This window comes from Syzygium oleosum, unplaced genomic scaffold (assembly GCF_021117445.2).
Source record: "Syzygium oleosum isolate NSW1041296 unplaced genomic scaffold, Sole_v2.1 Sole_v2.01, whole genome shotgun sequence".
NCBI lineage: Eukaryota > Viridiplantae > Streptophyta > Magnoliopsida > Myrtales > Myrtaceae > Syzygium > Syzygium oleosum.
This window is the reverse complement of record NW_026607485.1, coordinates 33,364,671-33,391,626: the sequence shown is the minus strand read 5'-3', so window position 1 is coordinate 33,391,626 and position 26,956 is coordinate 33,364,671. Positions and strand designations below refer to the sequence as shown.

General features: G+C 42.9%; 5 protein-coding genes across 6 annotated transcripts; 2 read left to right on the top strand and 3 right to left on the bottom strand.

The window, feature by feature from the left end:
* The first annotated feature begins 598 nt into the window (after positions 1-598).
* Positions 599-1,852, top strand: LOC115682538 (F-box protein At1g67340-like). The gene is made up of 3 exons (XM_030606775.2): positions 599-702; positions 1,186-1,348; positions 1,451-1,852. Exons 1-3 carry the CDS (start codon positions 599-601, stop codon positions 1,850-1,852), a joined length of 669 nt encoding a protein of 222 aa, XP_030462635.2.
* An 859-nt stretch (positions 1,853-2,711) lies between these two features.
* Positions 2,712-4,328, bottom strand: LOC115682485 (60S ribosomal protein L6, mitochondrial-like). The gene is made up of 2 exons (XM_030606710.2): positions 4,131-4,328; positions 2,712-3,220 (listed from the first exon to the last, which is right to left on the bottom strand). Exon 2 carries the CDS (start codon positions 3,189-3,191, stop codon positions 2,877-2,879), a length of 315 nt encoding a protein of 104 aa, XP_030462570.1. The 5' UTR covers positions 3,192-3,220; positions 4,131-4,328; the 3' UTR covers positions 2,712-2,876.
* Positions 4,329-5,860: 1,532 nt separating this feature from the next.
* On the top strand, positions 5,861-7,115 carry LOC115682537 (uncharacterized). Its single transcript, XM_030606774.2, has one exon. It carries the CDS (start codon positions 5,861-5,863, stop codon positions 6,785-6,787), a length of 927 nt encoding a protein of 308 aa, XP_030462634.2. The 3' UTR covers positions 6,788-7,115.
* LOC115682513 (vacuolar sorting protein 39) lies at positions 7,017-15,640 on the bottom strand. Its single transcript, XM_030606753.2, has 12 exons — positions 15,065-15,640; positions 14,519-14,730; positions 12,995-13,126; positions 12,757-12,900; positions 12,555-12,667; positions 11,818-12,253; positions 10,606-10,935; positions 10,231-10,452; positions 9,730-9,972; positions 8,096-8,551; positions 7,868-7,966; positions 7,017-7,686 (listed from the first exon to the last, which is right to left on the bottom strand). Exons 1-12 carry the CDS (start codon positions 15,531-15,533, stop codon positions 7,486-7,488), a joined length of 3,057 nt encoding a protein of 1,018 aa, XP_030462613.2. The 5' UTR covers positions 15,534-15,640; the 3' UTR covers positions 7,017-7,485.
* A 6,345-nt stretch (positions 15,641-21,985) lies between these two features.
* LOC115682515 (sulfite exporter TauE/SafE family protein 3-like) lies at positions 21,986-26,596 on the bottom strand. 2 transcript variants are annotated; one of them, XM_056320123.1, is made up of 12 exons: positions 26,140-26,594; positions 25,880-26,039; positions 25,334-25,534; positions 25,011-25,079; positions 24,891-24,926; positions 24,613-24,674; positions 24,422-24,508; positions 24,085-24,135; positions 23,108-23,329; positions 22,794-22,887; positions 22,455-22,595; positions 21,986-22,350 (listed from the first exon to the last, which is right to left on the bottom strand). In XM_056320123.1, exons 1-12 carry the CDS (start codon positions 26,377-26,379, stop codon positions 22,268-22,270), a joined length of 1,446 nt encoding a protein of 481 aa, XP_056176098.1. In that variant the 5' UTR covers positions 26,380-26,594; the 3' UTR covers positions 21,986-22,267. The 2 variants fall into 2 exon arrangements, with proteins under 2 accessions (XP_056176098.1, XP_056176101.1); XM_056320126.1 differs by lacking the exon at positions 25,334-25,534 and having other exon boundaries at positions 26,140-26,596.
* Positions 26,597-26,956: the final 360 nt, after the last annotated feature.

Sequence of the window (26,956 nt, the reverse complement as noted above, 5' to 3'; positions counted from 1 at the left end):
TTCAATATTTATCAACGCTCCTTTTGGTTGACCCGAAACACAATAAACCTTTCACAATATTCGAATACTAACACGCAGAATCACACATATAGAATTTTTCATAATTTAAGATAATTCAAAATCTTCCTTTTTCTTTAATTTCGAAAAGGAAAGTAATGATTAGTTAAAAAAAAAAGAAGTTTGTTAGCACTTCCAAACTGGCTAGACTTACAGCAGAAGAGCTCATTTAATATTATATTTAGGGCTCGATTTCATAAAGGTCGATTAAACAAGCGTGTTAATCTCACTTCAAATCCTTCGAGTGCTTCACTTTCCTTATTTAGACTCTAGTTCAATGATTGGCCAATAGATATATATGATTCCTAATCAAATTAGGAAATAGGCAATTTTACACGAAACTTGGGACAACGTCCACTTCTAGTTGCCCTATGTATAATCGTACTAGGATTCAAAAAACAACACAATACTATTTAGTGTCTTTCCATTCCTTCTATCATTCAGGCAAATATTAGTGTCGTTCCTCCACTTTTGCCTCGTGCGATTGAAGACCGAAAATTAAAGAAACACAAATCTTCTCACGACGACTCTGCCGAGAGCTATGGAGATCGAATCCTTTGATGTTCTTCCTCGCGATATGGTGGTGGAAATTCTCGCTTCGGTCGCCGCCAACTCCATGGACGACTTCTTCAATGCGAAAATAAGGTATCGTCTAATTTTCACCGTCGACAAGTTACTCTCTAACGAGTGATTAAATTGATTAAAGAATTGATGATCGCAGAGAATTGAACTATCTGGGGCTAATTAAGTTTTTTGTTTTAACAATCCGGGGCTAGTAGATATATCTCGTGTTTAATCTTTTCCTACTTTACTGATCTTAAATCCTACATGACGAAGAAATTCTAATAGTAGTACGTAAGCGGCTTTATATCGTGTTGGTGCGATGTTATTCATTCAATCAAGTGTGTCCTCGTTAGATAGTTGACTTTATCGTAATGAAGATTTTTGAACACGATTTTAGCGGTACGGACTTGATTACGCTTTCAAAATTATCGAGAGGCCCGGTGGAATCCGACCTTAGAAGATGTAATATAGTGTCAATTGTCAAGTACAAAGAACCATTACAATTGTTATACTAGCATTGGAATTTATGATTAATATGCTGATACGTTATTCTTGTTCCTGCAGTTGCAAAATCTTTAATGAATTAGCTGAAGAGGACTACGTATACCGACAAATGTCACTCGACAAAATTTCAAGAATACTATGGTGGCATCCCGAAGAAGGCAATGCCTTCATTCAGAGGTGCATCAAATGCGATAATTTGGAGGCTCTGTACACGCAAGGACTAGTACGTGTTTAATTAATTACATAATTTATCTCTCTAATTTATTCACTATTATTTTCGTTCATCGCTAGAAATTGACCATATGCAATTTTGTGAATGTCGCAGTATGAGTGCGTAAGCCTCATGAAGCTTGAGCTGGGAATGGAGTTATTGAAGAGGGCGGCACATATTGGGCACGTCGGAGCCTCCTACGTCCTGGGGCTCCTCCTCGTCTGCGAGGGTGGCGAGTTAAAGAAGGACGGAGTCCGGCTGTTGAGAAAAGTGTACGCGAGCGGGCGAGTGGTGGAATCCCGCAAGAAGTACCTCGACGTCGTCCGCAACATGTGGTGGAACAACGTGGCGATCTTCAGAGGAGAGCCTCCCCGTTACGACTGCCGGATGCAGAGCGAGCACTGCAAGAGGAGAGGATGGGCACGCGACATCGACCATTATGACGACACCGAATGCGAACAGTGCATTTGCCGATCGGAGATCGAGATCCTCTACAAGTACGGCAAGCGCTCGTGATCACGAGAGGTTTTCCTCTGTCAATGCGAGATCGATAAATCAAGATCCTCCGTTCTCAGGACGAAATTTACTGGACCTGTCGTCTCGTTGCCACTTGAATCAAGAAACGTTGAAGGGTTATAGTACTAGCAGTCAATGCGACGGGAGGAAACTTTCAAAGTTTAGTTGCAGCCAAACAGGAAGAGCGGAAGTAGATCTGCTAGGGAACTTGTCGCTTAAGCCTTCGCTCTCTTCCGTTTGGGGGAGTAGTTTTGGTTAATGTGTTCGAATGATTGAATTCCTCTTTACTGGTTTGTGTCAAGATAACCATCTGGAATGGAAACTCGGTCTTTACGGAAACTTAGAAACGTTGCGGCGGCGCGGAGTTGCCTACATAAGCTTTGTTATGCAAAGCATGTGCAACAGCTCCTCCCACCTGCATCAAAAATGTGTTGCGCAATCTCTCACGTTAATCATGCACCTATATTGACCCCAGCGCAATGGTGGTAAGCTGCATTCCCTCGTTTACAACCATGACCAAGAGACAGTCCAAAAACACACCAGGCTACAGCTTTCGGCTAACTGGCAAAAAAACACAGCTATACAAGCATCTTCAGATTTTCTTAGAAAGAAGGAACGTGCTCCAAATCGCGATTAGTATCTAGATAAATAAGTCTCGGAGCGAGAAACATGAGACAAAAGCTCTGGATAACATGCTCTACGAGAGGACAAATTAAATCAGTTCGTTCGAGCCGTTGCATAGATAGTTGATAAATCTGTCAACAGCCATGAATTCAGCCTTTGATGGCTGTAAAGGGAGCACGGGTTCTTTGACCAGTAAATGGGAGAAAAAGCACTGAAGAAAACAGCAAAAACCCCATAGAAACATGATTTTCGATTCTAATCTGAACTAGGCGATCAATTGCAAAAATATTCGATTGTGACAAGCTACAAAACTCCCGTCAAGTTTTACACAGCAAACTGCGATTTTTGGCTTGTGTTCTTATTATAAATGATTTTACAGAAGCAGTATGCACCTGCACACTCATTTCGACTTCTTCCCTGCCTTCTTCTTGATAACTTCATCGATGTACATTATACCTTTGCCCTTGTAAACTTCAGGAGGCTTGCAACTACGAACAGCAGCCGCGAATTGATGCACCCTTTGCTTATCGATCCCTGTACAGCAGACCACGTTGTTTTTAAAGCAAAAGACACGCACTGCGGGAGGAACGGTCAACTCTACCTCGTGACTGTAACCTAATTTTAGGTACAAGAGGCGCCCCTCAGCCTCCGCTCTAGCTTTGAACCCAACACCTACTATCTTGAGAAAGCGAAAGAATTTGGCCTCCATTGCCATCAAAGAAAACCAGATTGCCTCAATTTCCCCTGAGATCAGACAACCAGAATGAGCACATCCTCGAATCATTTTTTTCCAACAAGTCAATCAATGAGAAGCAACAACAACATCCCAAAACTGATAACCATAGCAAGACGAACTAGAACCATAGGCGCAGAAATCTATAGGACCCAAGTATTGCTACAGACTACAGAGCACTCTGTCCCTTGACACCATTTCTTCTCTATATCCACATCACACATTCCTCTACTGTCCGATTTCTTTTAAGCCACAGTGGCCCTCTTCCAACTGAATTTTTCATAGTGGAAAAGCAAGAACACTATCATCCAGTCTTAGTAGAGGAGTGGTGCGGTAAGAGATTTTTCCGTGGGCAAAACACAATTTATTCATGACGCTGAGCTTTCGCCGGCCAAATCAAGAAGTTATAGGGTCATCAGACCTTCCTTTCCCTTCGCGGCCGCCCATTGTCGTTCTACACATACTCCGATGTTTTTGCTGGAATTAGATCATCCCTTAGGCCATAAATCTCAGATTGGATTGCAGAAAAAATCAAGCAACCCACTCATAGACAGCAGAACAGAACCTTCGACATGGAAATAGACCACCCCGGGCATCAAAGAGAAAGAACAGACCAAGAGAACAAGATAAAGCTAATCGCAGTCGCTCTTCTGCTACGCGCGACCGAAAAATTGGAAAAAAAATTCAGGCAACAGCACACTCAATTCACAAACCCCTGTCTGGCTGCACCCGACGCGCTAAGCACAGGAGTGGTCAGAACACACGAGATCAAAGCATCTCCAACAAACCCCAGAACTCAAGATCCAATTTTGAGGAAAACCCAGCAGCAGCGAACGGAATGAGCACGGCTCGAGACCCCCAACGGAAAGCTTGGAGAAAAGAGAACGAAAAGAAAGCAACAAGATTTCGCCGGGACCGTACCTCTGAATTGCAGACGCAGGAGAGCTTGCAGAGAGCCGGAAAACGCGGGTCAGTGGCGAAATCTCATGCGGGAGGGACTGGACGTCGCCGGCTGAGAAGACAATGTACAGAGATTTGCTGCAGAGGAAGGAGGAGGAGGAGGAGGAGGACGAACTGGGGGGTGGTGGCAGTGGGATTCGAAACCCTAACAGTAACGCCCTCTGCGGCTGAAATTCTTTTTTTTTATTTTCTGGCAAAAACCAGAAATTATTTGCTTCTTTTTTTTTAAGAGCAAAAATGGTTTAAATAATTAAAAGCGGAGATTCGACCCAAAAACAAATAAAATTAGAAGCGGAGTTTGCCATGTCTACTTGTTAGCTATACCTCTTCAATTTATTGCTCTAGGTATTGCGTTTCACACGTACAATATATATTTAAAATAAATCTCAACTAAATGAAAGAAACAAACGAAACACATTTTAGATTAATACTTAAAACATTTTTTTTTTGGGTAAAAATTACTTCGGCGTTAACAAGTGCGATGAATGAATACACAAGACATTATTCATCTCTCGTACATGTTTAAAGGAGGATGAGATAAAAAGGCAGACAATTAAAGGAAAGGATCGCGATCCTCGTAAACTTCGGCGCAATGCATATTAAATATGAGATAAATCCGCATGGATAATCTTATAAACTCGTTACTCACGAGGCGAGTTTTGAATTACAAATACCGAACTTGAAGATTATTTTCCTTCCGAGTAATTTTAAAGATAGCTTGAAGGAATCTTGATAGTTTTAGTTTCAAAAGAAGAATGAAAATACGAGTTCTTTGGATAAAATCCGCATCGTTCCCGTCGTCCATGTACCATCGAATCGGGTATTACATGTTCTAAGGGATTGTAGGATGGCTAGAAATATGGTCCGCTCTTGTTCCTGATGATTTCAAAGCTAAAATTCTTATGTTCGAACTTGCAATTTTAGTTCAAACTCGACCTCAAATGCGGGGTAGCACGCCTCCATCATGTTGGGATCGCACAAAAACAAAATCCCAATACCTTTACATAGAGAGATCGTCAAGAGGAAGCTTGAATGTGAGCTCATCAACATATTCAGTCGGACCCACCTTTACTCGAAAATTTGAACTAATAAGTTAATGGATCAACTAGGACATACGAGGCATTCCACACCACAGCTCACGAGGCATCTCCATGAATCGTCATGGATGGCAACCTCCATTTTCGACCATATGGCACAAAGTGAAGGAAAACCATCTGCGCCCCCTCTCTCGCCGAAAATGGTTACGGGGAAAGCTAAGGGCTCGTTTCATTGTCACCCGGGCATCGAATCGGTCTCGTAAAGCTTAGGGGATAGCCGAGCAAAGTGGCGGCGGCCGGTCGATAAAAACGGCTTCTTAAAGCTCGGAAAAACTAACTAGAACCAAAGATACCAGGGGGTCTCGGCCGAGGCCCGCCGGAGATCATTCCTCCTAACAACTCCTCCGGAAGTAGAAATTAATTAGTACACTACTTCTACGCTCACAAAACTCGCGAGTAACGCGTGGCAACAACTTGGGAAGTTCTTCTAAAAGAATTTTTGTAATGATGCATTCATAAAAGAAGGCAAGTTGTTAAAAGAAAATGAAAAAACTTTGGGGAAGGGAAGTGCTACTTTGGACCTTTGGAGAAACCCTAGCATTGATTTGCTCTAGCAACTTGCCCAACGTTCCACCTTCCGCGCCGCCGGCACCGATGAACAGCGGCGAAGTGGCTAATCACGGCGACGGCGACGGCGACGACGACATTGTCGACCCCCTCCTCGCGATCCTCTTACCTCGACAGGACGACGGCGGCGGCGGCGAAGAAGAGGAGGAGGAAGAAGACGGTCCCGCGGAAACCGACCAGCTGGAGCACCACCGCCTCCGGTCAGTCAACGCCACCATCGCCATCCGCCAGCTTCCTTCCCGGGGCCTCTCCTTCCAGCTCTGGCCGGCCGCCACCGCCCTCCTGAAGCTCCTCGACGCCCACGTCTCCGACCCCGCCGCGGGCCCCCTCTCCCCGATCCTCGCCGACCCCCGCCGCCGCCCCCGCCCCTGCAAGCGGCGGCTCAGCGTCCTCGAGCTCGGCTCCGGGACCGGCCTCGTCGGGATCGCCGCCGCGGTCGCGCTCGGCGCCGACGTCACCGTCACCGACCTCCCGCACGTGGTCCCGAACCTCCAGTTCAGCGTCGACGCGAACGCGGCGGCCCTGGCGGCGGGCGCCGGCGGCGGAGGAGGGGGAGGAGGGGCGGTCCGCGTGGCGCCGCTCAGGTGGGGGGAGGCGGAGGACGTCGGGGCTCTGGGGGAGGAGTACGACGTGATCCTGGCGTCGGACGTGGTGTACTACGATCACCTGTACGACCCGCTGCTGGAGACGCTGCGGTGGCTGTTCGAAAGGAGCGAGAGGAGGGAGGAGATGGTGTTCGTGATGGCTCACCTGAGGAGGTGGAAGAAGGACTCGGCCTTCTTCCGGAAGGCGAGGAAGGCGTTCGACGTGGAGGCCATTCACGCGGACGAGCCGCGCGACGGGTCGAGGGTCGGGGTCGCCGTCTACCGTTTCGATTGGAAGAGGAAAAGGACCGCGAAACGCGCGGCTCCGTCGGACACCGTCTCAGCTGATCTAACCGCGCATTCGATATGAGATTTTGATTGTTCGAATTGAGAGTTCGACGCTAGAAGAGTGCGTTGCAAGAGAAATGCCATTGGCTTTCACCGTTACTTTCTTCTAGGCATTGCTCGACCTCACATTTTCGATTTTACATTGATGAAGGCGTGATCGCAGCCGTGATCGGTTTTCGATCGGGCATTGCGATTGATCGGTTTCGTGACGTTAGAACATTGAGCCGCGCCCTCCCCGCCGACAGAATTACTTAGACTGAAATTAATCACATTTGTATCCTTCAAGAGAACTCAATAGATATTATATATATCATGAACATATGTTCATTGTTCATGATGACATTTCTTTACTTACAAGTAAAGCTCCAATCAAAGCATGAAACCTCAAACCCTTCAAAAAATTCCACACCTACATAGGCACAAAGGGAATGATACAATGACAAAAACACCCACCAGCAAAGAGGGGGCAAAGAGGAAAAGAGACGTCACAAGCAAATAATATACAATCCCATCTACACAAAGGTCCCTTTAGGACAGAAATCGTCGGGGCACCATCTCATTGCCGCTCTTTTCCGTCTTGCGATTCTCTGCAGCAAAACCGATGCCCAATACATGAAGGTAACACTCGTTTGCCAGTGGAGCGGAGTCGCAACATAACCCTCAGCGATTCAGTTGCCTGACAACAACGGAACTGCCGACATTGTGTGCGGAACAAGAAAGTTACCGCTTCCTGAAGGGTGAGCCCTTAGCTACAGCTTTCATGTTCTGAGAGTCCCTAAAGCAAACGAAATGGACGAGGGTCTTTCCATTTGGGTACACTGCAAATACGCTCGTTCCTATCTTTTTGTTGCAAAGAGAGCACATACTTTCACCGGTTATCTTCACGACCGCTTTCCTTTGGGTATAAAGTTCGTCTTTCACCTGTTTCCATAAGCAAGTTTATCACAACCCAAAGGGACATGGTGAATTGAGCAAGTACTTTATCATATTCCTTTCAAACATATTAGCAGAGATGTGCTAATGAAGAAAAATAGAATCCATGTAAGATTGTGAAGGAGGACCTTTTTCACAGAGAAGAACCATAGTTTACTCCTAAATGTACCTGAAGGTTTTCACTCTGCCTCAAACTCTTGATCACCGAGTAGTTCCTGTATGCTTCACTGGACTTCCTAACAAGGGGACCGAGAAACGGAAGCAAATTCTGCACAAAGATGAATACATCTGCTATGAGAGCTCGATGTAAATATAATGGCGACCCAGAGAAACGTATCAGAAATATTCAAGCATAAAAACTACTGATGTCTGATTCCTGCTTCAGCTAACTATATACCTGCAGCTTAGTTTCTCTTGGTAAGAGTCTAAGGGCCTGTGCTCCATTGATTCTATCCCACCTTTGGCTCAACAGATCGAGGACCTCATCAAGCATTATAGTGGAAGCTCCTTCTTCACTAGACTCATCTGCATCACCATCATCACTCCTGCCACTGTCAGTATTGCTGGGACTTACTCTCATATCTTCCGCACCCTCTATTGCAGCAATTTTCTTAGAGGAACGACCTCCCCTTGACCTAACATAAGGCGTAGAACTAAGCTTCAGAACGCTGGTGCCTTGAGATGATACTAAATTGTTGATTCGCTTTTCGAAATTTCTTGTTGTTCTTTGAGGATTGAGGTATATTTGCAGAAGGGTAAGATATATATTGCCCGGAGATTTTGCAGATGGCTGATGAACCATACTTTCGTATACACGGTCGCAATAAGACAGTGCCAGATCAGCCACATGAAGCTATGAAAAGGGCAGAGAAATAATTAGCACTTCAAATATCTACAGGTTATGAAATGATTAAACAAAGAACATGACATTCATGAAACTTCTGGAGAGCTAGCGCCACCGGCTACTAACTTTAGCATTGCAGCCAACCAGTAGGCCATAGCATTAGGATGAGAAAAACCAACTATGGGAGATGACAGGTGGAAACAATGAGAACAGCAACAAGACCAAAAATGAAGGCCTCTAAACGATCAGAAAGGTGGGCCATGATTTTGGTCTGGAAACGGGTATAGCAATCCCAGTAACACCAACTGACACCAATTTAAGTTCAGCCTCAGCCTTGATCTTGGCTGAACACTGTTTTTCTCAACCATATTTTTTCTAGAAATTCGTGTGCAGTTAACTTCAAATAACACCCAACCCATGAGTTAGTTGCAATGTCATCCAAATTTCCAAGAAATGCCCTCCCACACAACACCAAAAATGAAGTTTGTCGTCTGTCAAAAGTCAATGAGATTCAGTTACATTTTATGGCAGAGAATTGTCATGAAGAACAAAACATATCGTTGAAGTTTGTTAAAACAAATATTATGAGTCGCCTATCTTTTTTTGCCCAAAAGAGTTATCTAATCTTGCATCAACCATCAATATATTACCTTGCTCTCACTGTTATGCCAATTCAACTACGTTTTCAGTGCTTTCACTCCTCCACGGTAGCATCTCCTTCTATAAGTAGAGAAACTTTTGGAGAACTCAGACAGGTTCATCTGTAACTTAATATTGATACAAGTGAATGCCAAAAAACCCAGCTTAAATAAAGTTATGAGTCTTGGGGCCTCGTACATACTCTCAAGTTAATGCCCTCCTGGATAAATTCCCTTGAGAAACTGTGTGCAGGTAACCAAAGATGTTGATATCGATGAGAAAACTAAGATTGGAGTCAATTTGGAACGATAAAAATGGCGTTGGTTTGATTGCAGAACTTGAGAAGATGAGGACAAATTACATCTTCAAGCAAATCTGCAGGTTCCATGATTGTGAATGAAGTGCAAATGCTAATTCTTAGTTGACGAAAGCAACTACATAACTCGTGATATATTAATTCACAATCAAGTCAATTTACGTGGCACCTTTGTAATTCACTCGATAACAACGTAAGAGGTTAAAAATACAATTTCCCTTGTAAAAAGTACCTTATGAACATAGAGAGACAAGGCGAGCTCATGTTGGTTCATTTTCCCCAATAAAATCGCGCGCTCTTCATACAAGGCATCTGTTGGAAGACGTTTCAACAGAGCCTCTGGACTGTAACCGGAGATACTTTCCAATGCAGACAACAACTTCTTCCTTGTTGGAGTATAGACTTTCTCATCCCATTTCTGTTGAGCACTAAGATCTCCATACCATTCAAGGACCTCACCCAGATAGATTTGCACCTGCATCAATTCAAAGAGACGTATTAGTTAAGGTAGGTTAGAATGCAAACCACTATTCTAAAATATTTACTGATTGGTAACAGGTGCTGAAAATAAAAACTGCAGAAGTCTTCATTTTCTCAAATAGAAACAGTATGACTCCAAGGAAAAAAGTACCATGTTAACATAACAACTACTGTGTCATAAAAATGCTGGTAACGGTATCTAAAGCATAATTATAGTTTACCCGCAATAATAAAAAAATGCAAAAGTTTTCACCATTTCGTTTTGCAAATTTCCTGAGATTCCATTCTCATTCATGGCAAGCATAAGTTCCAAGTATGTGGCCTGCATGTTTGGTGCATGCTGCTTCAGATAAGAGTTGACCAAATCTGCCGGAATTTTCCCAGACAAAAAAAGCTCAATAGTTTGTGTCGGACAGCTTTCAAGAACAAGCATTGCAAACTCCAAGACAAGCATAGGGTCAGTTCCACAGAGAGGCTGCACAAGATAACCAATCGATGGTCAAACTTAAAAGATTATAACCCTCATTGTTATGGTAGAGATCACAGCTTGTGGTGATCACAGCTAACTCGCCAAAGACCTCAAGTACACTGAATGCCACAACCATATCATGAGCACCAAATAACGTACCTTGAGATATTCAATTATCATCTCTGGCTTGAACGTTTGAGTCAGAACAGCTTTTGATTCATTTGATTTTGACTCCTCCACTAAGTGATGGAGAAGCTTTAGAGCTTCACGATGCATTGAATTGCTTTTGTAAAGCTCTAGCAAAGCCGTATAATGACTACTGTTCTGAAGAATCTCCTCACATATTTTCATATCACAATAGTTAAGGCTTTTCAGTAATTCAACAGCAGCGGAAGACTGTCCAGTGAGAAGCAAAGCTTGGAGTAGTGCTGTGTCCAATATAGTTGCCATGTCCCTTGCAACTGAACTAATGGCGATGGTGGCACGTCCCTGAGGAACAAAAGCAAAACTAGACATGAAACCATAATGACACAATATCTATTGACACAAGAGAAGACAGCCTAAATTCAATTAGTTTGTCATGTCCCCATGGAAAATCATCCATGTCATCGCTTGTATATTGCAATGTGTCTGGTCAAGTACATTGATGTTGACACATGAGCAAGAATGTCTGAACTGTAAACTCTCAGTAATTGCATTTTGACATGCATTGAATTACACTGCATGACAGTAGATACCCAGTGCACCTTAAATAATTAAACCGACATATCCAACATGACAAATTATGGACCCAACAAAAGCACTATTAGCACAGAAAGAGTTCGGAAGCATGCAGGCAGTAATATTAGTACGCTCAACTTCAAGCATCTATGCATTAGATTGGATTGCACTAGATCAACTAGAAAATAATGCGAAAGAGTAGAATGACGGAATTTATCAAAACAAATTGTCACTAGTAGCATAACATGGTCAATCATTGCGAATATCAGATCTTTCAGCCAGTTTGTTTCTACAGCTACCTGATTTGAAGAAAAGTATACATTGGACAATGAAGGTTACTTGTAACCAGAACCTCAGTTCTAGAGGAACATAATTTCTTTTAATTTGTTATATCTGGCAAGTAAGAATTGAACAGCGTGCTATGAGATGCCCTTGCTTACAATAACCCTAAACACGAGTAATCCCAGTTTCCCTCCTTTATGGGTTCAACAAATGTACCAATTTTCAAATATATCTTAAAGCATAATTTAGGCATAGAGTTAGCATCAAATTAAATTCATTTGACCATAGTCATGGCTGACATGAAATTTAGCTAATCCATGTACATCAGATTTTCGCCAATATATGAGGACTTTCAGGTAACGCAAATACCTTGTTAGTCCTTTTGAACCGATTGATATCATATGAGGGGATACTATCACCAACAGCATCTAAAACCACCTCTTCTGTGCCCTCAGTTGTGGCCTTCTCTATTATACTGTGTCTCTTCTTCTGCAAAAATTTGATTAGAGCCATGAGAGTATTATGGCTCATTTTTTTGGACTCAAGTGCTGAATGCTCATCGAAATCCGGTGAATGTGGCGGGGGTGACGATTCCATATCATCTGACACACCAGAGGAACCTCTAGATAGGTATGAAGTGTCCCAAGAAATGTCCACCAATTTCTCCGGCTCAGGCACCAAAGCCGTTTTTGGAAGAATTATTGACGGATATAGAGAAAGCACATAAGTAATATCCACTTGAGAAGCCAAGAAATGGTCCATTGCCTCCTCATAGCTTCCATTTTCAAAAAGATAGTGTGCATATCTGTAATAGGTTCAGGAAGATCAGTGGTGTGATGAGCGATTTACTGTAAGAAGATAGTCAATGCAGGGATGGAAATCACTTCGACAATAGGCTTTCACTTTTGGACAAAGTTCTGAGGCAATAATTTCCCCAAGATACATGGACACACGGTGAGGTAATTTAATTAATCCAGTAACATAAAACCTCATACACTGAGCTTAATTATTGATCTGTCTCCCCTTCCATGAAAATTTGATAGTAAGGGCAATAAGTTACTTTATTAATATTATTATCATGGGTACAGATTGTCAAGGAAATCTACCTTATATGAATTGACCCCTCTTTTGCAGCTCGAAGGTTTGAATCTTCTGGTGGAAGCATCTTGCACAAGGCCAAGGCTTCCTCAAAATTGCCAGACGCTGTTAACTGCACAATCTGCATTAAGCACGTGAATTAAGGAAAAAGCATAACAAGAGGAAAAAACATAAGAAGATACATAAAAAATTATCATGCCCCATGAGTACCTGTGCACCAATAGGAACAGGAAAGAACCCATAGACGGAATTATCTTGTGCAACAACTATTGCACCGTTACTTTGGGCAAGATGACGAACATTGCGGAGAACAACAGTCTGAATCAATGGAAATGGAACTCGAAGAGAGCGAATCTGAAGTACACCAACATGAAGAACGTGACTGGAAGAAGCTTAGCATGCAAAAAAATGAACAGAAAATAAACTGGTAAGACAATTATCAACTTACCTCAACATATCTTGGTAATAAACCTATTGCATATGGCTTCTGAATGACAACTTCTTGAGGAGCCTCTGACCAACATATCCTACCTTCTGGTAGTAGCTTCCCAGTTTGGTCCACAAAAACTCCAATATTATCCTAAATATGGCAGAAACTCATTGAAGCATATCAAAACGCCACCATGTAATCCAGAGAAGGATTAGTCTTAATTACTCAAACCAACTTGGCCACAAAGTTCATTGGGATATCTCAAGTTAAATGCATCACATGGAATGGCAAACAAGTTGAAGCATATTCTGCGGGCACCTGAAGAAAATATGAATTGGATTTCATCTTCAGGATACAAGAAACACCAAGACGTTGACAATTTAGTTCACCAACTGGATTTACATTTTCCTCATTTCTCTTTATTCATGTTTGTTCTTCAAGCTAAATCTTGCAGCTAAGCCCAGTTGCAAAGATTCTTCTTTTAATGCAAAAATGTTCTCTGCTGATATCAGATTCCGTATCATTGCCTCGGCAGAATGATATAGCCTCTCATGTCCAAATACAGGGTAAGCACTTCTTACAATATCTGACTTCAGTTCTGATGTAACAGTTGATGCATAGAGATTAAATGCTCTCAGATATCATAGACTGCTAAAAAAATTCATATAAAAGCTACAATGGAATCTAAAAGAAGTTTTATCAGGCCTCGACCACTTGAGGAAATACTTATACTTGAGGGCCTTTGCTTTTGAGGTGGTTTTTTTGGACAAGTGGTACATATACAATGGCCACAAATTGCTCCAGTGGGAACATGTGATTATAGGATGGAAGGGGTAGGGGAAAACTTAAAGGACCTAGAGGAGACGATAAAAATTGAAAAGAAATGTCTTGACTATCTGATCTTATAGAGGACCTGAAATGTAATAGAACATAATGGTATCAAATAATTCCTTAAGCCGACCCAGTTAGGGGAAATAGACTTGAATAGTAAATAATTGTTACTATTATTGTCGTTGTCGAGGGCCTTGCTAACTTGGACGACGCCTTAATAGAATATGTTCGGATCAAGAAGTACACCTTAATAGTCTCAGGAAGTCAGTATTTCAGCTACACAATGCATTCAAACCACACGAAGAAGCATACTGATTTGTACTGGCCAACACAGCGCATAGTGTCCACATTTCCTGAAATACTTCCATAACCAAACATGGTACATTACATGCAATAACCATGACCTGGCCATTAAAGGGTGCCACTCGTGTCGAACACTATAGTGAACATATGGCCATCAAAAAAGGGCCACTCAAGTCAAACTCTGTTGGTGGAATAGATGACAAGCTACGCAAAATAACCAAGACCAGTTCCTAATTGGAAGAACAAGGATTGCACATTAAACCATCAAAAGACTAGCCTGCAGTCCTCATTCTTAATCAGTACACATCGTGACTCCATCTTCAGAAGCATTCTAGGTCTAAATGTAACTAAGCCTTCAGAATAAGAGATGAGAAAGAGTGAATGGTAAGGGTCTAAGGAACAAAGTACCTTCCCAAGCATGAGTTCCCCCGAAGGAAGGGGCACCACCAGAGGTGGCGCAAGCCTCCCACAAGGAAATACCTCGGACAATGCACCGTTTGTAGCATTCATGATCATGTACTCTCTCCTGATTCCCAAACATATGTTCTCCCCGCACCACGACATCGACTTCACAGTATCAGGCACCCCAAACTCTTTCACCTCCACAAAGCCCCTTCCCCCTACATCATAACGAGAGCAAAATCACCACCAAAATGGAGGAAGACACAGCTACAATTCCACAAAGCTTCAGAATTCTTCCTCTGAATTGATCAAGCGACAGTCTTCCAGCCACTTAACGATCTCGACGAGTAAAAAGGCAAACTTTTTCCAAAAAAGTCAATCTAGTCACAGAAATATTGAATGTAACTCAGCACCACTTTCTCCAACAATGAAATTCTCATTCTACAACAAGCAATTCCGAATCATCAATGCATTAGAGGTTAATCAACTAGACCGACACTCAAAATCAGGCACGTCAAGAACAATAAGAAACGGGAAACGGGTTGGAATTACCATCGTGCCGGAAGATACAGACCCTCTTTTGCCTGGCGAAGCAGAGGAACCCTCTCCTCTCGTCCCAGGAGCACACGTTGGCGCCCCTCGCCTTGGTGAGGACGGCGACGGTCTCCAGATTGGGGAGCCGGTGGAACGCGATCGACTCGGACAGCGTCAGGAGGAGCTCCCTGGCGGCCAGCGCCTCCATCGACAGGAAGGGCCGCCTCGTGAACCCCGCGGCATTCCGCAGCAGCACGTACGGCTCCTTCCGGAGCTCCCCGCGGGCGCCGGTCGGGGGCGACGACCGGTCGGTCGCCGGCGGCGGCGGCGGCGGGGATGAGGAGGAGGAGGAGGGATCGGGGCCGTAGATGCGGAGGGATCCGTCGGAGCAGCCAAGGAGGATGGTGGAGGCGTAGGGCTCGACGGCCTCGATCCTGGCGGGGCAGTCGGCGAGGAGCTGGAAGGAGTCGTAGGCGCTGTGCACCATGGCCGGAGCAATGCCACCGGCGGCGCCGCTCTCTCTCTCTCTCTTCTTTCTCTCTCTAGCAGAGATTCATGGGGATGGAGATGGAGATGGAGATGGTGATGGTGATGGGAATGATTGAAGGAGGAAAAGGGGAGAATTTTGAGCTGCCACGGCCGTGGGGGGTGATGGAACGGGCGCAAAAACGGAAATTTGGTTTGGGAATTTTCGAAATCGACCCCCGTGCTGGGAAGCCTGTCTCCAAATTGGCCCTCGAAGTGCACCCAATGATTGACCAACTTTTGAGGAAATACACCGGACCGAAAGTGTTCGGTTGTCCGGGCTATGCTCGTGTTAAGCGACGCGACGAAGCAGGACACAAGGAAGTACATATTCTTTAGGCCATGCACAATAGGTGAATGAGACGGTAGTTTCGTTGACCGGTGATGTCATAAGCGCGGAAGGAACTGAAGATGTAATATGATCTAATGGCTCGGTTGGTAATGATGGCGTGGGACATCGGGTCGATGTGGTGTCGCGAGAGAATCGAATACATCGGCGACCAAAATTTTTATGTCAAATATAGCATGTCAAGAAAGGATATGATCGTGAAGAAACTTCCCGTATATGAGAATTCTTGGGACATGTGGACTGAATTTATTCCGTTAGATAAGTCCTAACTCAGCTTGGGATTGATAGATATCTGCGATAGTTGAGCGCTTGTCAAGTTGTTAGAAGAGATGGCGTGGATGATGCGGCACTATGACTAGACTAAAAATGTTGAGCCAAAGCAGAAATTGTCGAGAATAGGTCTCAAGTTTGAACGAGTGAAGAAAACTCGATTCAAACGGAAATCCCAACTGAAATTAGTGGCGTCCGAACAAGTGAGAAATTATTGAAATACTTTTCATGCTAGGTTGAATTCCTAATTTGAATACATTTCCTAGATTGAGTTCATGAGTCACATAAGAACATACAAAAAGGATTCTGCTTGGTTATTACATTGTAGAGCAAATAATGAGTATTAAGATATTCTTTCGTTGAGTTTCCCAAGTGAGTTTTCTATGAAATTGTGAAATACTTATAGCTTCTGCTTTAGTGTAATCTAAGCTAACAACCACTTGAGCATTAATGACCGTAAATAAATTCTGAATTCTCTAGATTCATAATGGATCTCTTGGCAATCAACTATCTTCGAATAGTAGATATCTATAAGTGTGATCGATTTTAGAGTGGATAGTTTTTAGATCAGTAGTAATCTAGAACTTATTCTGTCAGACCAATTCTCAATTTTTTTTCAATTTTTGGAGCTTAGAACTGACCCTATTGATTCAGAAATGACCTTGGAACCGGACTTGTTGCGCCGTCCTATTTCAGAATCACTGGCCAATTCTTATTTGGTTTCATTTTTTTTTTACTTCTTGGAAGGACAAACATGAGGCTCAAGGTGTGCTCCATGAATTATGAATTGAAGCTGGGTATGATCGGCGAAGCAAGAGATGGCTACGGTGTGAACCTGCAGTAGCAAGTCGGGAGGAACCGGTTGCCGAAGAGAGGGTGGCCCAGAATTTGGAGGACCAGGTCGAAACAGCGGGCATCGCCGCACGCGGAGAGTAAGAGGGAAAGCAGGGGAAGATCAGGCACGAGAGATGGAGCCAAAGGGGCCATGCTCGGTTCAAGAGGCCGTTGCTTGCTCAGCTGAGCAACAGAGCGGACGACGGCGTGTGATGAACAGGGCGAGGTGTAGCTGTAAGAGCAACAAAACGAGGTAGGACTGGTTTCGCAGCACCAAGAGGGAGCTAAGAAGGAGAAGAAGGAAGAGATGAAGAAGAGGGGAGGAAACTGGGGGGATGCGCTTGAGCTGAATAATGAATTGGAGAGCAGTGCAACAACTATTTCTGGGAAGGAACATGCAAGCTGTAGGAAAGTGAAATAACTCGTTTCTCCATCATCGGATCGAACCGAATGAACACCCCCTAGATACTTGCAGTCGAATCGAACCGAAGGAACACTCCTAGATACTTGCATTCATATCGAACCACGTGAATCTGTAAACTTTGGAGTTATTTCATACGTTAGGTCAGCCTTGATCATACATCCAGAGAAGCGCCTTGCCTAGTTCTTCCCCAATTAATGAGCTACCAGCACATCATCTTCAATTTACCACGTTCAGTGAATGTTTGAATAAAGAAGGCAGCACTTAAGAAGGCAGCACTTGGCTAACATGTTTGTAATTCATTTGTATGTAACGTTGCAGCAACAACAAATGGGCCTAAACTGTGGCGTTAATTCTCTTCAAAATTTTGAAGTAGTTAAAAAGTCAAGAGATAGCTGCACAAAAAGGTGCTTTGTCGCCATCCATTGACCACAATACACCCTCTTGATCTCAGCACAAGTCACTGCCTGAATAAGAAGCTGCTTCAAATCATAAGGCCAAGGAAGAGACGGATATGACCAGAACGATCAGAGTCGCGAGACCCTGAAGAGATTCTTAGCAACAAAACAACATTTGGTTCAAACGTGTTCGCTAGAGTCGCCCACATAAAAGGCATTCACACATATTCATTATTAGCAAGCTAAAAAAGCTAAAGTTCGCATCTTCTGCTTGCAAGATTCATGAGTCGGCGGTGGTCTGGTGTCGTGCCTTCTCCTTCTCTTTCACTTCACTTCCCTGCGACTTGTCGTACTCTTCCCCAACCACCACGGAAACAGGACCAAAAAGAATGGATCATCGTTTAGTATTATATCTTGAGCAAGAGGTAACATCTTTCCAAGATTAAATTTGTAGGCAAATGAATGCATTTGAGTAATACACGTAAGAACCAGTAGACTTACCAGGGTGATCCTCATCGATGTCTTTGGCCTTCATGACCTCGCAAGAGTCGTTGCCTCTATATATCCCCCCAAACCCTTCCTTGTCGCTCCTCGTCGCGTACCCTTCCCCAAACGAATGTGCCATCACGTCCCTCGATGACCCACAAAATTCAAGTATCAAATTCAGATGATCCCATGATAATTGAGAAAAATTCTACCGAGCATACTAAGATGTGTGATCTGTTTGGATTCATGCAATTTTCGAACTAACCGGTGTCTGCTCCAGCAGATGTAAAATCGTGTCGATTTATGCCATAAGTTGACTAGTATGCCTATCAAGAATTGGGAAGAGAACTTTGACGAGAGCCTAATACTGTTATTTAGCACACTACGCAATTTGACCTCTCTAGAAGGAAAAAAAAAAAGGGAACCATTGTCGACACAAAACGGTAGAGCAGGGCAGTTAAAGATTCGATAGGTTAGGTTTGGCCCGTTGGGCACATATATTTCTCATTTTTCCGATCATTTAACAGTGTCTATAACCAAATAGCCCCTTCGAGCCGACCGTACACCGCCGACTTTCTCTGATCTCCCCCCTCCCCTTTTTTTATTTGAATGCATGAAAAACGATTGCGAAAAGAGCTAAGAAGAAACGATCAACTCCAAACAGCCAAAGGGTGAAGTGAACGAATTGATCGCTTTGTCTCACCATAACGGATGGGGACCCGCCACAACAAAAGTTTAACTTTTAAAATATTTCAACTCTATCAATCGTAAAAATAAACGATTCAAACATCAATAAGGAAGGGAAACAAGAAAAACAAAAACTAAGACCAACCATAACTATCCGACATGGTAAGAAAATAGTTTGACTTCCTTACTAAAGCCATCACAAAAAGTGCGAAGTTTTTTTTGAACAGTTTCTCTTTGCCGATTGGATTGAAGTTAAAGAATGGATATTGGAAAGGCTCATTTGCGTGAAGTATCCACCAAGTGGGAGAATGTTGAGTTGGCGAATACTTTAGGACCTTTGTTTTCACACCGTGCACGCGTGAGCAGGCCTGAAGTGTTATCCGACGACATGTAATCCCCGCGTGCGGAATACGGGAGGTTCGGGGCGGCGCTGCCCCCACACGCGTGTCCCCGCTGCCCGCTGGCCGGTGTGAAGGCTGGGTTCGAGAGCGGTGTTTCGACGGCGAAATTCAATGGCTCCAGCTCGCCCAGTGAGCGAGCTGGGGCTCCGAGCGCAAGCCTGGCAACCTCAACAGGTTTGGGCTTTTATTTAAGCTGGCCCGTGTGGTGCGAGATTAAGAAGATTTCGTATAGGTTTAGGTTTTTGGGCCCGTTTGGGGCACATATATATTTTGCTCGTTTTTTCTTATCATTTGTAACGAGTTGAGTGGCCAGAAACCGAAAATATAGTGAAATCTCTTTGGCAGGACGTAGTCCTATCAGATGAGTGAACCCAGGTAAATTCGCATCGCCTATTTTCTCGATTTTCTCGCGTGATCGTTACTTTCGCTGATCGATTCGTCAGTCTGAGATATAACCATTTCTACCCGGTTTTGATCACTGCGGTTTTTCATCTTCTTCCTTTCTTTTATCCATGTTGTTGTTGCTGTTGTTGCTGTTGCTGCTGTCGTCTTCGCTCTCCTGCTGTCTGCTGCTCTGCGTCGCCAAGTTCCTGAACGAGTCAGCTCCGGCGGTTCTCCGGCCGAGGCGGGGCGGTTGCCCGGGCGGAGAGAACAAGCTCAGAGGGTGGCGGTGGTAATGGTAATATCTCGCTGACCTAACGGCTATGGCTATGTTCATCTTCTACACTTGCGTCTCCGAGAGACTTCTAGATATGTCCAATGGGAGATTGAAAGAGGACGAGGGACGAGGTCAGTGTAGAGAGTCCCATGTTTTGTTTTGCATGACCGGGTGGGAGTCTTGTCGGAAATGTTTGAATCAGCGTCGCGCCACGTGGCTTGTAGGGTTGACGTGTCATAGGTAGGAGAGAACAGGTGTGCCACGTGGAGGTTGGTGTTTGTGTGGGGGGCTCTACGTGCCAACCACATGGCACTTTGCTGATTCCTATCGCATTGGTCCACAGAGTATGTATCATCCAATATAATCAGCGGTTGATATGAATTTGATTTACATGCTTTATAGGTTACGGAAGACATTTTCCAAATCATAGGGTTACGAAAGTATCTCGAATTACGAGGACCCTTACCATGTCTAAACAGATTTTTTTTCCCCATAGTTTGATGCCTGAATATATATGTGATCGTTCAACCATATAATAGAGATTGAGAAGCAATTAGCAACTCGAAATGTGATCGTTTCCTCATTTAACAGTAACACAAACTTTCATTTCGTCGCGTCTGATTTTTGAATGTAGTCCCCGTTTTAGTCAAGACATGTCCACAAACAAATTGCAACACTTATAATGTCATTTAGCCTTTAAACTGGGGGTGGGTAATCAGGGTGTGGTTCTTACACGCCTGGTGCCAAGCCATCCACGCGAAGGCCGGTAGGTTCCTGGGTAAAAGATTGGGGAACCGGCCTTGACCAGTTTGGTTCACTATTTTTTCAATGTGAACAACACCGGTGGCCGTTGTTGGGTAAAACCATTTTTTGAGCTTTTTTTGTTCTTCATTTTAAAAGAGGTTAGATGTGTTGAAGATGGGGTCGAATTAAGGATTCGTCATTCCCTCAACCACTATGGCACACAGATTGTTCGCAAAAATATGTTTTTCTATAAAAAAAAATATTACTTAAAATTGGGGCCCATTCACGAATTAATTCTAAAACTGCCTAGAACCGGCTGGTTCGTTCAAAAATCAAGAACCGACTCTACCTAGGTTCTTCCTTTAATAACACAAAGTAACGTCCCCAATAGAACGGACCTAACATAATACTTACTCTCACTGCCGTCCACGTCTCTCGGATCAAACCTAGGAATAATGACAACACTAGTATCTTCTCTTTTAGACGGTCATATTCCAAAAGGAAAAAAATGACCAACGCTTTCTCCAACTTACTTCTTGCCGCCAAAAGCTCCAGCTACGGCCATTTCCGGATCCAAAGCGGGAACAGGTTGTCCCTGAGCCGGGAACCGCTGTATCACCATCAATGCTGGCCCATCCCGGCGAAGGTGGAGAGACTAGGATTGGTTAGGCGAACTCGAAGAGCCGATCAGCAGTTCCGCGAGAAGGCGTGAGTATTGCCTTAGGACACCGAACGATTGCTCAATCTTCCTCGGCTACATGCCTATATATATGAATAGCAGAAGGGTACTTGACACTATTTCTTCATTGCAATGCCTTTTATACCCAAAAAGAAAGAAGAACAAAACGATTTATCATAGAGAAGCCATATATGTTTAGTCGTCTTTCGATCGCATGCAAGTAGGAAATGGCTGGAGATAAGTTGATATTATGCGCTTTAACATGCCTGTTTACTATTTACATGCTTTGTAAATCTACCTATCCTTTTCATTATCATAGATGAAAAAAGAAGTACGTATATATGCACGGGTATATAGTTAGTGCAAATAAATATCGAATCAAATTTTGTCATTGGAGGATAATTTTGGTAGTCTAACTTAAAAAGGGCGCGGAAATAGTCCCACCCTTTTCAATATAAAGAACTGAAAGTATGAAGAGCTGGCGATATGTAAAGAACTGAAAGTTTGTCTTATTCCATATAGCAGCCATTACATGAATGTTGAATTGAAGCTCATTAGGCAAATATAACTGAGGCAAACTAAACAAACAGACGGTTCAAAAAACATGATGAAACTCCGACTGTATAGGTTTCAGGAGACATCATGTAGTGGATCGTGGATCCACTAATATAAGACATTACCTATAGTTGAAAACAAATTTGAAAGACATTCAGAGAGTTGTCTGCGAACAAGTTTCGCAGCTAGCCCAAATCACCATCCGCAGAAGCACTTAAGACTCATAGCAGAGGCTTTCGAAACCCATGTATTCTTGATTCTCCAGCTTCTCAACCAAGTTGGAGATGCCTACTCCACCTGCAGTTAATCATTAGATATGAGTTTCTCATCTAATTCACCGGAGATGCAAGGGCGTTAGTCATGCTCAGTCTGCAGAATTGTTTGGAGAATTGGCCTCATACCTAAACTAATCGCGCTCACGAAAATGGTCAAAGCCAGTATGAAGATGATTATTGATGTCCTGCCAAGGATTGCGATGATCCTTCTCACCACATGCTGCCCGACAATGGCCGCAACAGTTGCAACTAAAACAAAATATGCAGCTGCAGTAGAAGAAGCTAAATGAGCTAATTTAAAATGGTTCATTTCCAATTGGGCAAAACAGCAAGAAGAGCCAGATTTAGTATTCGCCTTTGTTGGAAAGCATCTATCGTGTCTTAATCTTCATTGCCATGTAACCTCCCAACCACATATTACGATTGTGGTACCCCAAATTATGCTGTTAGATTTCCGTCACTTACCGTATGGAACTGGAAACCTTTTGAGGAGATAATATTGAACGACTGACATCGAAGACGAGAATGTCATTGCAAAGGTTGATGTCGCACTTGCTACCTGCAAAAGGGTGTTTACAATCAATTCCGGTGCCATTGCATTATAATAACAGTTCAGAAAACATGGCTCAGTCTGGTTCTTATGCATGAACTAAATTTTAGTGAAGTAATACTGGACAATGGCAGCCTGCTTTTTGTTCCTTTCTACTTGTAGAAACATTAGACACTTTGATTGGCCTTTCTTGCTTTTATCTTGAGAAAGCTCGGGGAAGATTAATTACCTGAGGAGGGATTCCCAATTCGAGGAAAAGGGGTCCCAGGATGAAACCACCTCCAAGGCCTAGCAGACCACCCACGATACCGGCAATAATACCACAGGAAGAGTAAAGAAGTATTTGGTGAAGTTTCCAATTCGTAATTTCCTTCCCTTTGGATGCAATCACTCTTTTTCCTTTGTATAAGGCTATTGCTTCAAAGAGTGTAACGGAGCATGCAATTGGTACCTGTAAAACAGTGACTATAACGTCTGAACTGGTCTGAACTTCGTGAGGATAAGTTATTAACTTATGCACTAGTTCTCTGTTTTTGAGATTCAAGGTGAGGACAAATGGGTATCCTAAGTGATCTACAATGAGATCAGGCTCTAAAATATGCTTGATTTTTTGTCGTAACTCCAATTGAGACTTTCTTACACTTGCTTCATGGATTTATTTGCAAAATTAATTACAGTTTGGATAATTCAAGATGTCCAACTTACTTTCTGACCATCAAGATTCACTATGGTCTTTATGGTTAAATCTTCATATCATGTATGATAAATGTTTGATGAACTTCTTTTTCATTTACAAGGAAGGTTTTTCTGATCTATTTTTGGGTGATCCCGCGCAACTCAGCTGATAGAAGCGATTCTTATAAATCCTAGGAAATGCATGTCAAAGCTCTTCATAAATCATGAACTTTTGCATCTGTCTTTTTTTTTTCCCGACTAACATAGTGGAGGGTGGTTTCTTTATACCTTGGGGCACATCAGCGAACACCCCAGATTGCTAGTTGTTGAAAACAGTTCTTTTAGATTGCTCCAGCTGTTTTTTGCATGAAATTTCTGTACCTTCCTCTCATTTAGTTTGGTGATCCTATTTCATACTATCCATTAACATGGTTAAGAGTTCATACATGTGAGTCTATAATGTGCAGTTAAGCTTCCTTAGATATAAACAGCAACAACTGATGGAGATCAGTGCATGATTGTCCCCTTTACCTGTAAAGAGTTCAGAATCCAATACTTGACTGAGCAGGTCTTTGTGTATGTCTGCAAGGAGCATTGGACGATAGCATATTCAGCACAGGAGAGAGAATATCATGGTGATATGCACATAAGAAGGGGATAAGTCAGAGCAGGTAGATTATAAAAAAAGTTTGAGGAAGTCAATCTTACAAACCACATGATATAGACACTTGATTTAGAATTGGTGAATATTTATTCAACAGATGCTATTTCTTTTAAGAAAAAAGAAAAAAATCCAGTTGAATAGGTAGAAATTCTGAAAAAAATTAGATTATATAATCTAGAAGTATTTCATGGAGAATTTTATTACCTTAATGATCTGCACAGCTAGGAAAGCTATCCATATGAAAAGAAGCATCGACAACTCTTTCCAGTAGATGTTCTTTGTGAGGGAAATCTGTCAAAGACAGAAGGATGGTACAACAGTTATAAGGAGCATTATAGGACTTGAGATAACTGAGATAATGTAAAGCTGTAGACAGACGGAGAAACTTGAATTACCCGTTCATCATGTGAGGCAGCTGGACCGCTGGGCAGTGGCTTGTAATCTTCCTTGGAACCTTCTGTGGTTTAAGAGGTAGCACAGTACATTCTCCAGTTAATTCCCTCAATGGCCTTCATGTTTCCTCAAAATGAAAGGGTCTAATTTTTGTTTCTAAAACATAGGTGACTAATAATGATCCTGACGTCCAGGATGCAGATACGTTTTGATGCTTATGTTTTTTTTTTGGAACAGAAATGACTAATGTTTATTTTTGGAACAGATCATATCAACTCACCATAATGCTTTACTTCTGCTTCCATCAACTTAGCTGCTTCCTGAAAATTAATAAGAATCTCAAAATCTTTGTCCAACGGAGATGATTGAAGACTTTTTACAATAAAAGAAGCGCAGAAACTTGCCTTTCTCATTACTGTCTCCTTCTTCCATGTCTCTATGCCTTTAAATAATGCCTTAGTTGAAGTACCTGTGATTAAAATTACTCTGAATACATTTTAAGAATAAATTTGCAAATATGATCGGGTTATTTCCAGAATAATTCATTGCTTTAGTATATCCTCAAAGATTCTCCTAGGACCTCTTGTGCATGTTATTAATTTATTAGTGAAGCCTCGGGAGTGAATCATGAGGACATGCATGCACGCATCGAAGTTAGATGTATTAGCATTTGTCATAAGATCAGATAGATGCATTAAAATTTGTCATAAGATCTATCTTTACCGATGAAGAGAACGATCAACAGCACAGTGACCATCCAATCAGCAAATATGACGTTGAAGGCCACTCCAATGCTGATTCCTAGCATGAGCATGGGCTGGAAGAGCAAAGCCAGGTCGTAATCTATGAGGGGTATGTCCAGTGTTGGGTGCCTGAGTCTCAGATTGTAGTAGACGGTCGATCCTGCTGCCCCCATTATCATACCTTTCCCAAGAGAAGTTTTTTCAAGAGTAAGGGAGGCAATATATGTATGTACTTATGTAGGTTTATAGTGACAAGATATGCACTAGTAAGATAGTATGTATCAGGACACTTGCGTCCTTAGTGAACAATTCATGCATATACATGTCTGCGCATCCAATTGTTGCACCCATTTATTTCTAGAAATGTTCAACTCATTCATGAGCCATGCCAAGGTGAAGCTTTGTTTGGGCAAATCAGAACAAGTAGGACATTCATAACATGATTGTAGGAAATTGCATATTAGTCGATGGATTGTCTTGTTGAAGTTCAGAAGTAGGAGAAAGTGGAAAATGAATAGATACTGACATTTGGAGATGGCAGTAGAGGACTTAGGGTCGAAGCCGATGATCAAAGTGAGCATTGGCACGAATATTCCACCGCCACCAACCCCTCCAACACTACCCAGTGCTGCGCCAAAGAAGCCGACTATTGATCCCACCACCAGTTTCCATCCAAACTCCATTTCCTGTCAATATGTTTCGTCTCATGTTGTGTTACTTTCTAAGATCAAGACACGACAAAGATTGTCAAAGTTTCAAAGAACAGAGAAGAGAACCAGAACTCACCGGCCAAACTGGCTCATAGGAGGACTTCCCGCTCTGCCACAAGAATTTCGCAGCCCTAACCAAGAACCCCGGTGTCGGGGTGTCCTCCACAGAGACCTCTGGCGCTTTATCATGTAGTAATGGTCTTTCGGCACGCACAGCGTGGCCAGAGATGACGAAACTTGTAAACAACAGAAACCATGCTAATGCTCCTGCTGACACTACCAATGCTCTCGGGTTCACCATGGTTCGAGCTGCCATGGAAACAGAGATGGTAAGAAGAGATACTATTTCTTCGACTTCTTGGTTAGCTTTGATATTGCTAATCGCTCTTCTTTTAGGCCTATCGTTTCTGTGCAGGGTTGCGGGAGTTGGTTGTGGGAAGCTGCTGCATGGATTATATGAAGGTGCACTCTTCAGTACCTCTCTTCTACATTTATAAATCTTCTCTCTCTCTCTCTCTCTCTCTCTCTCTGAGCTTGTGGTCCAATTATTTGGTCCTCATTAAGATTTTTTTATACTGAAATTATATTTCCATTTTACTTTTGAAGAAAGGGTGTTATTGTCCATGTTTTGTTTCTGTCCTGCACGGATCTGATTATTCCATCAATTGAAGAAAATGAAAGTCCATATCAGCTAATTAAAGTTGCTTGATAAGGGGGTTGTAGACAATCTTTTCGTTTGTCTCGTATTAAACGAACTAATCAAATAATAAAATGCAGTGAACATGCTCTGGAACCCATCGTCGTCGTAAGATCTAATGCGCTTAACACGGATTGCAAACGGTCGGGGTTATTGACTATTATTAATAACTTATGTTGTATATTCTTGGAAAATG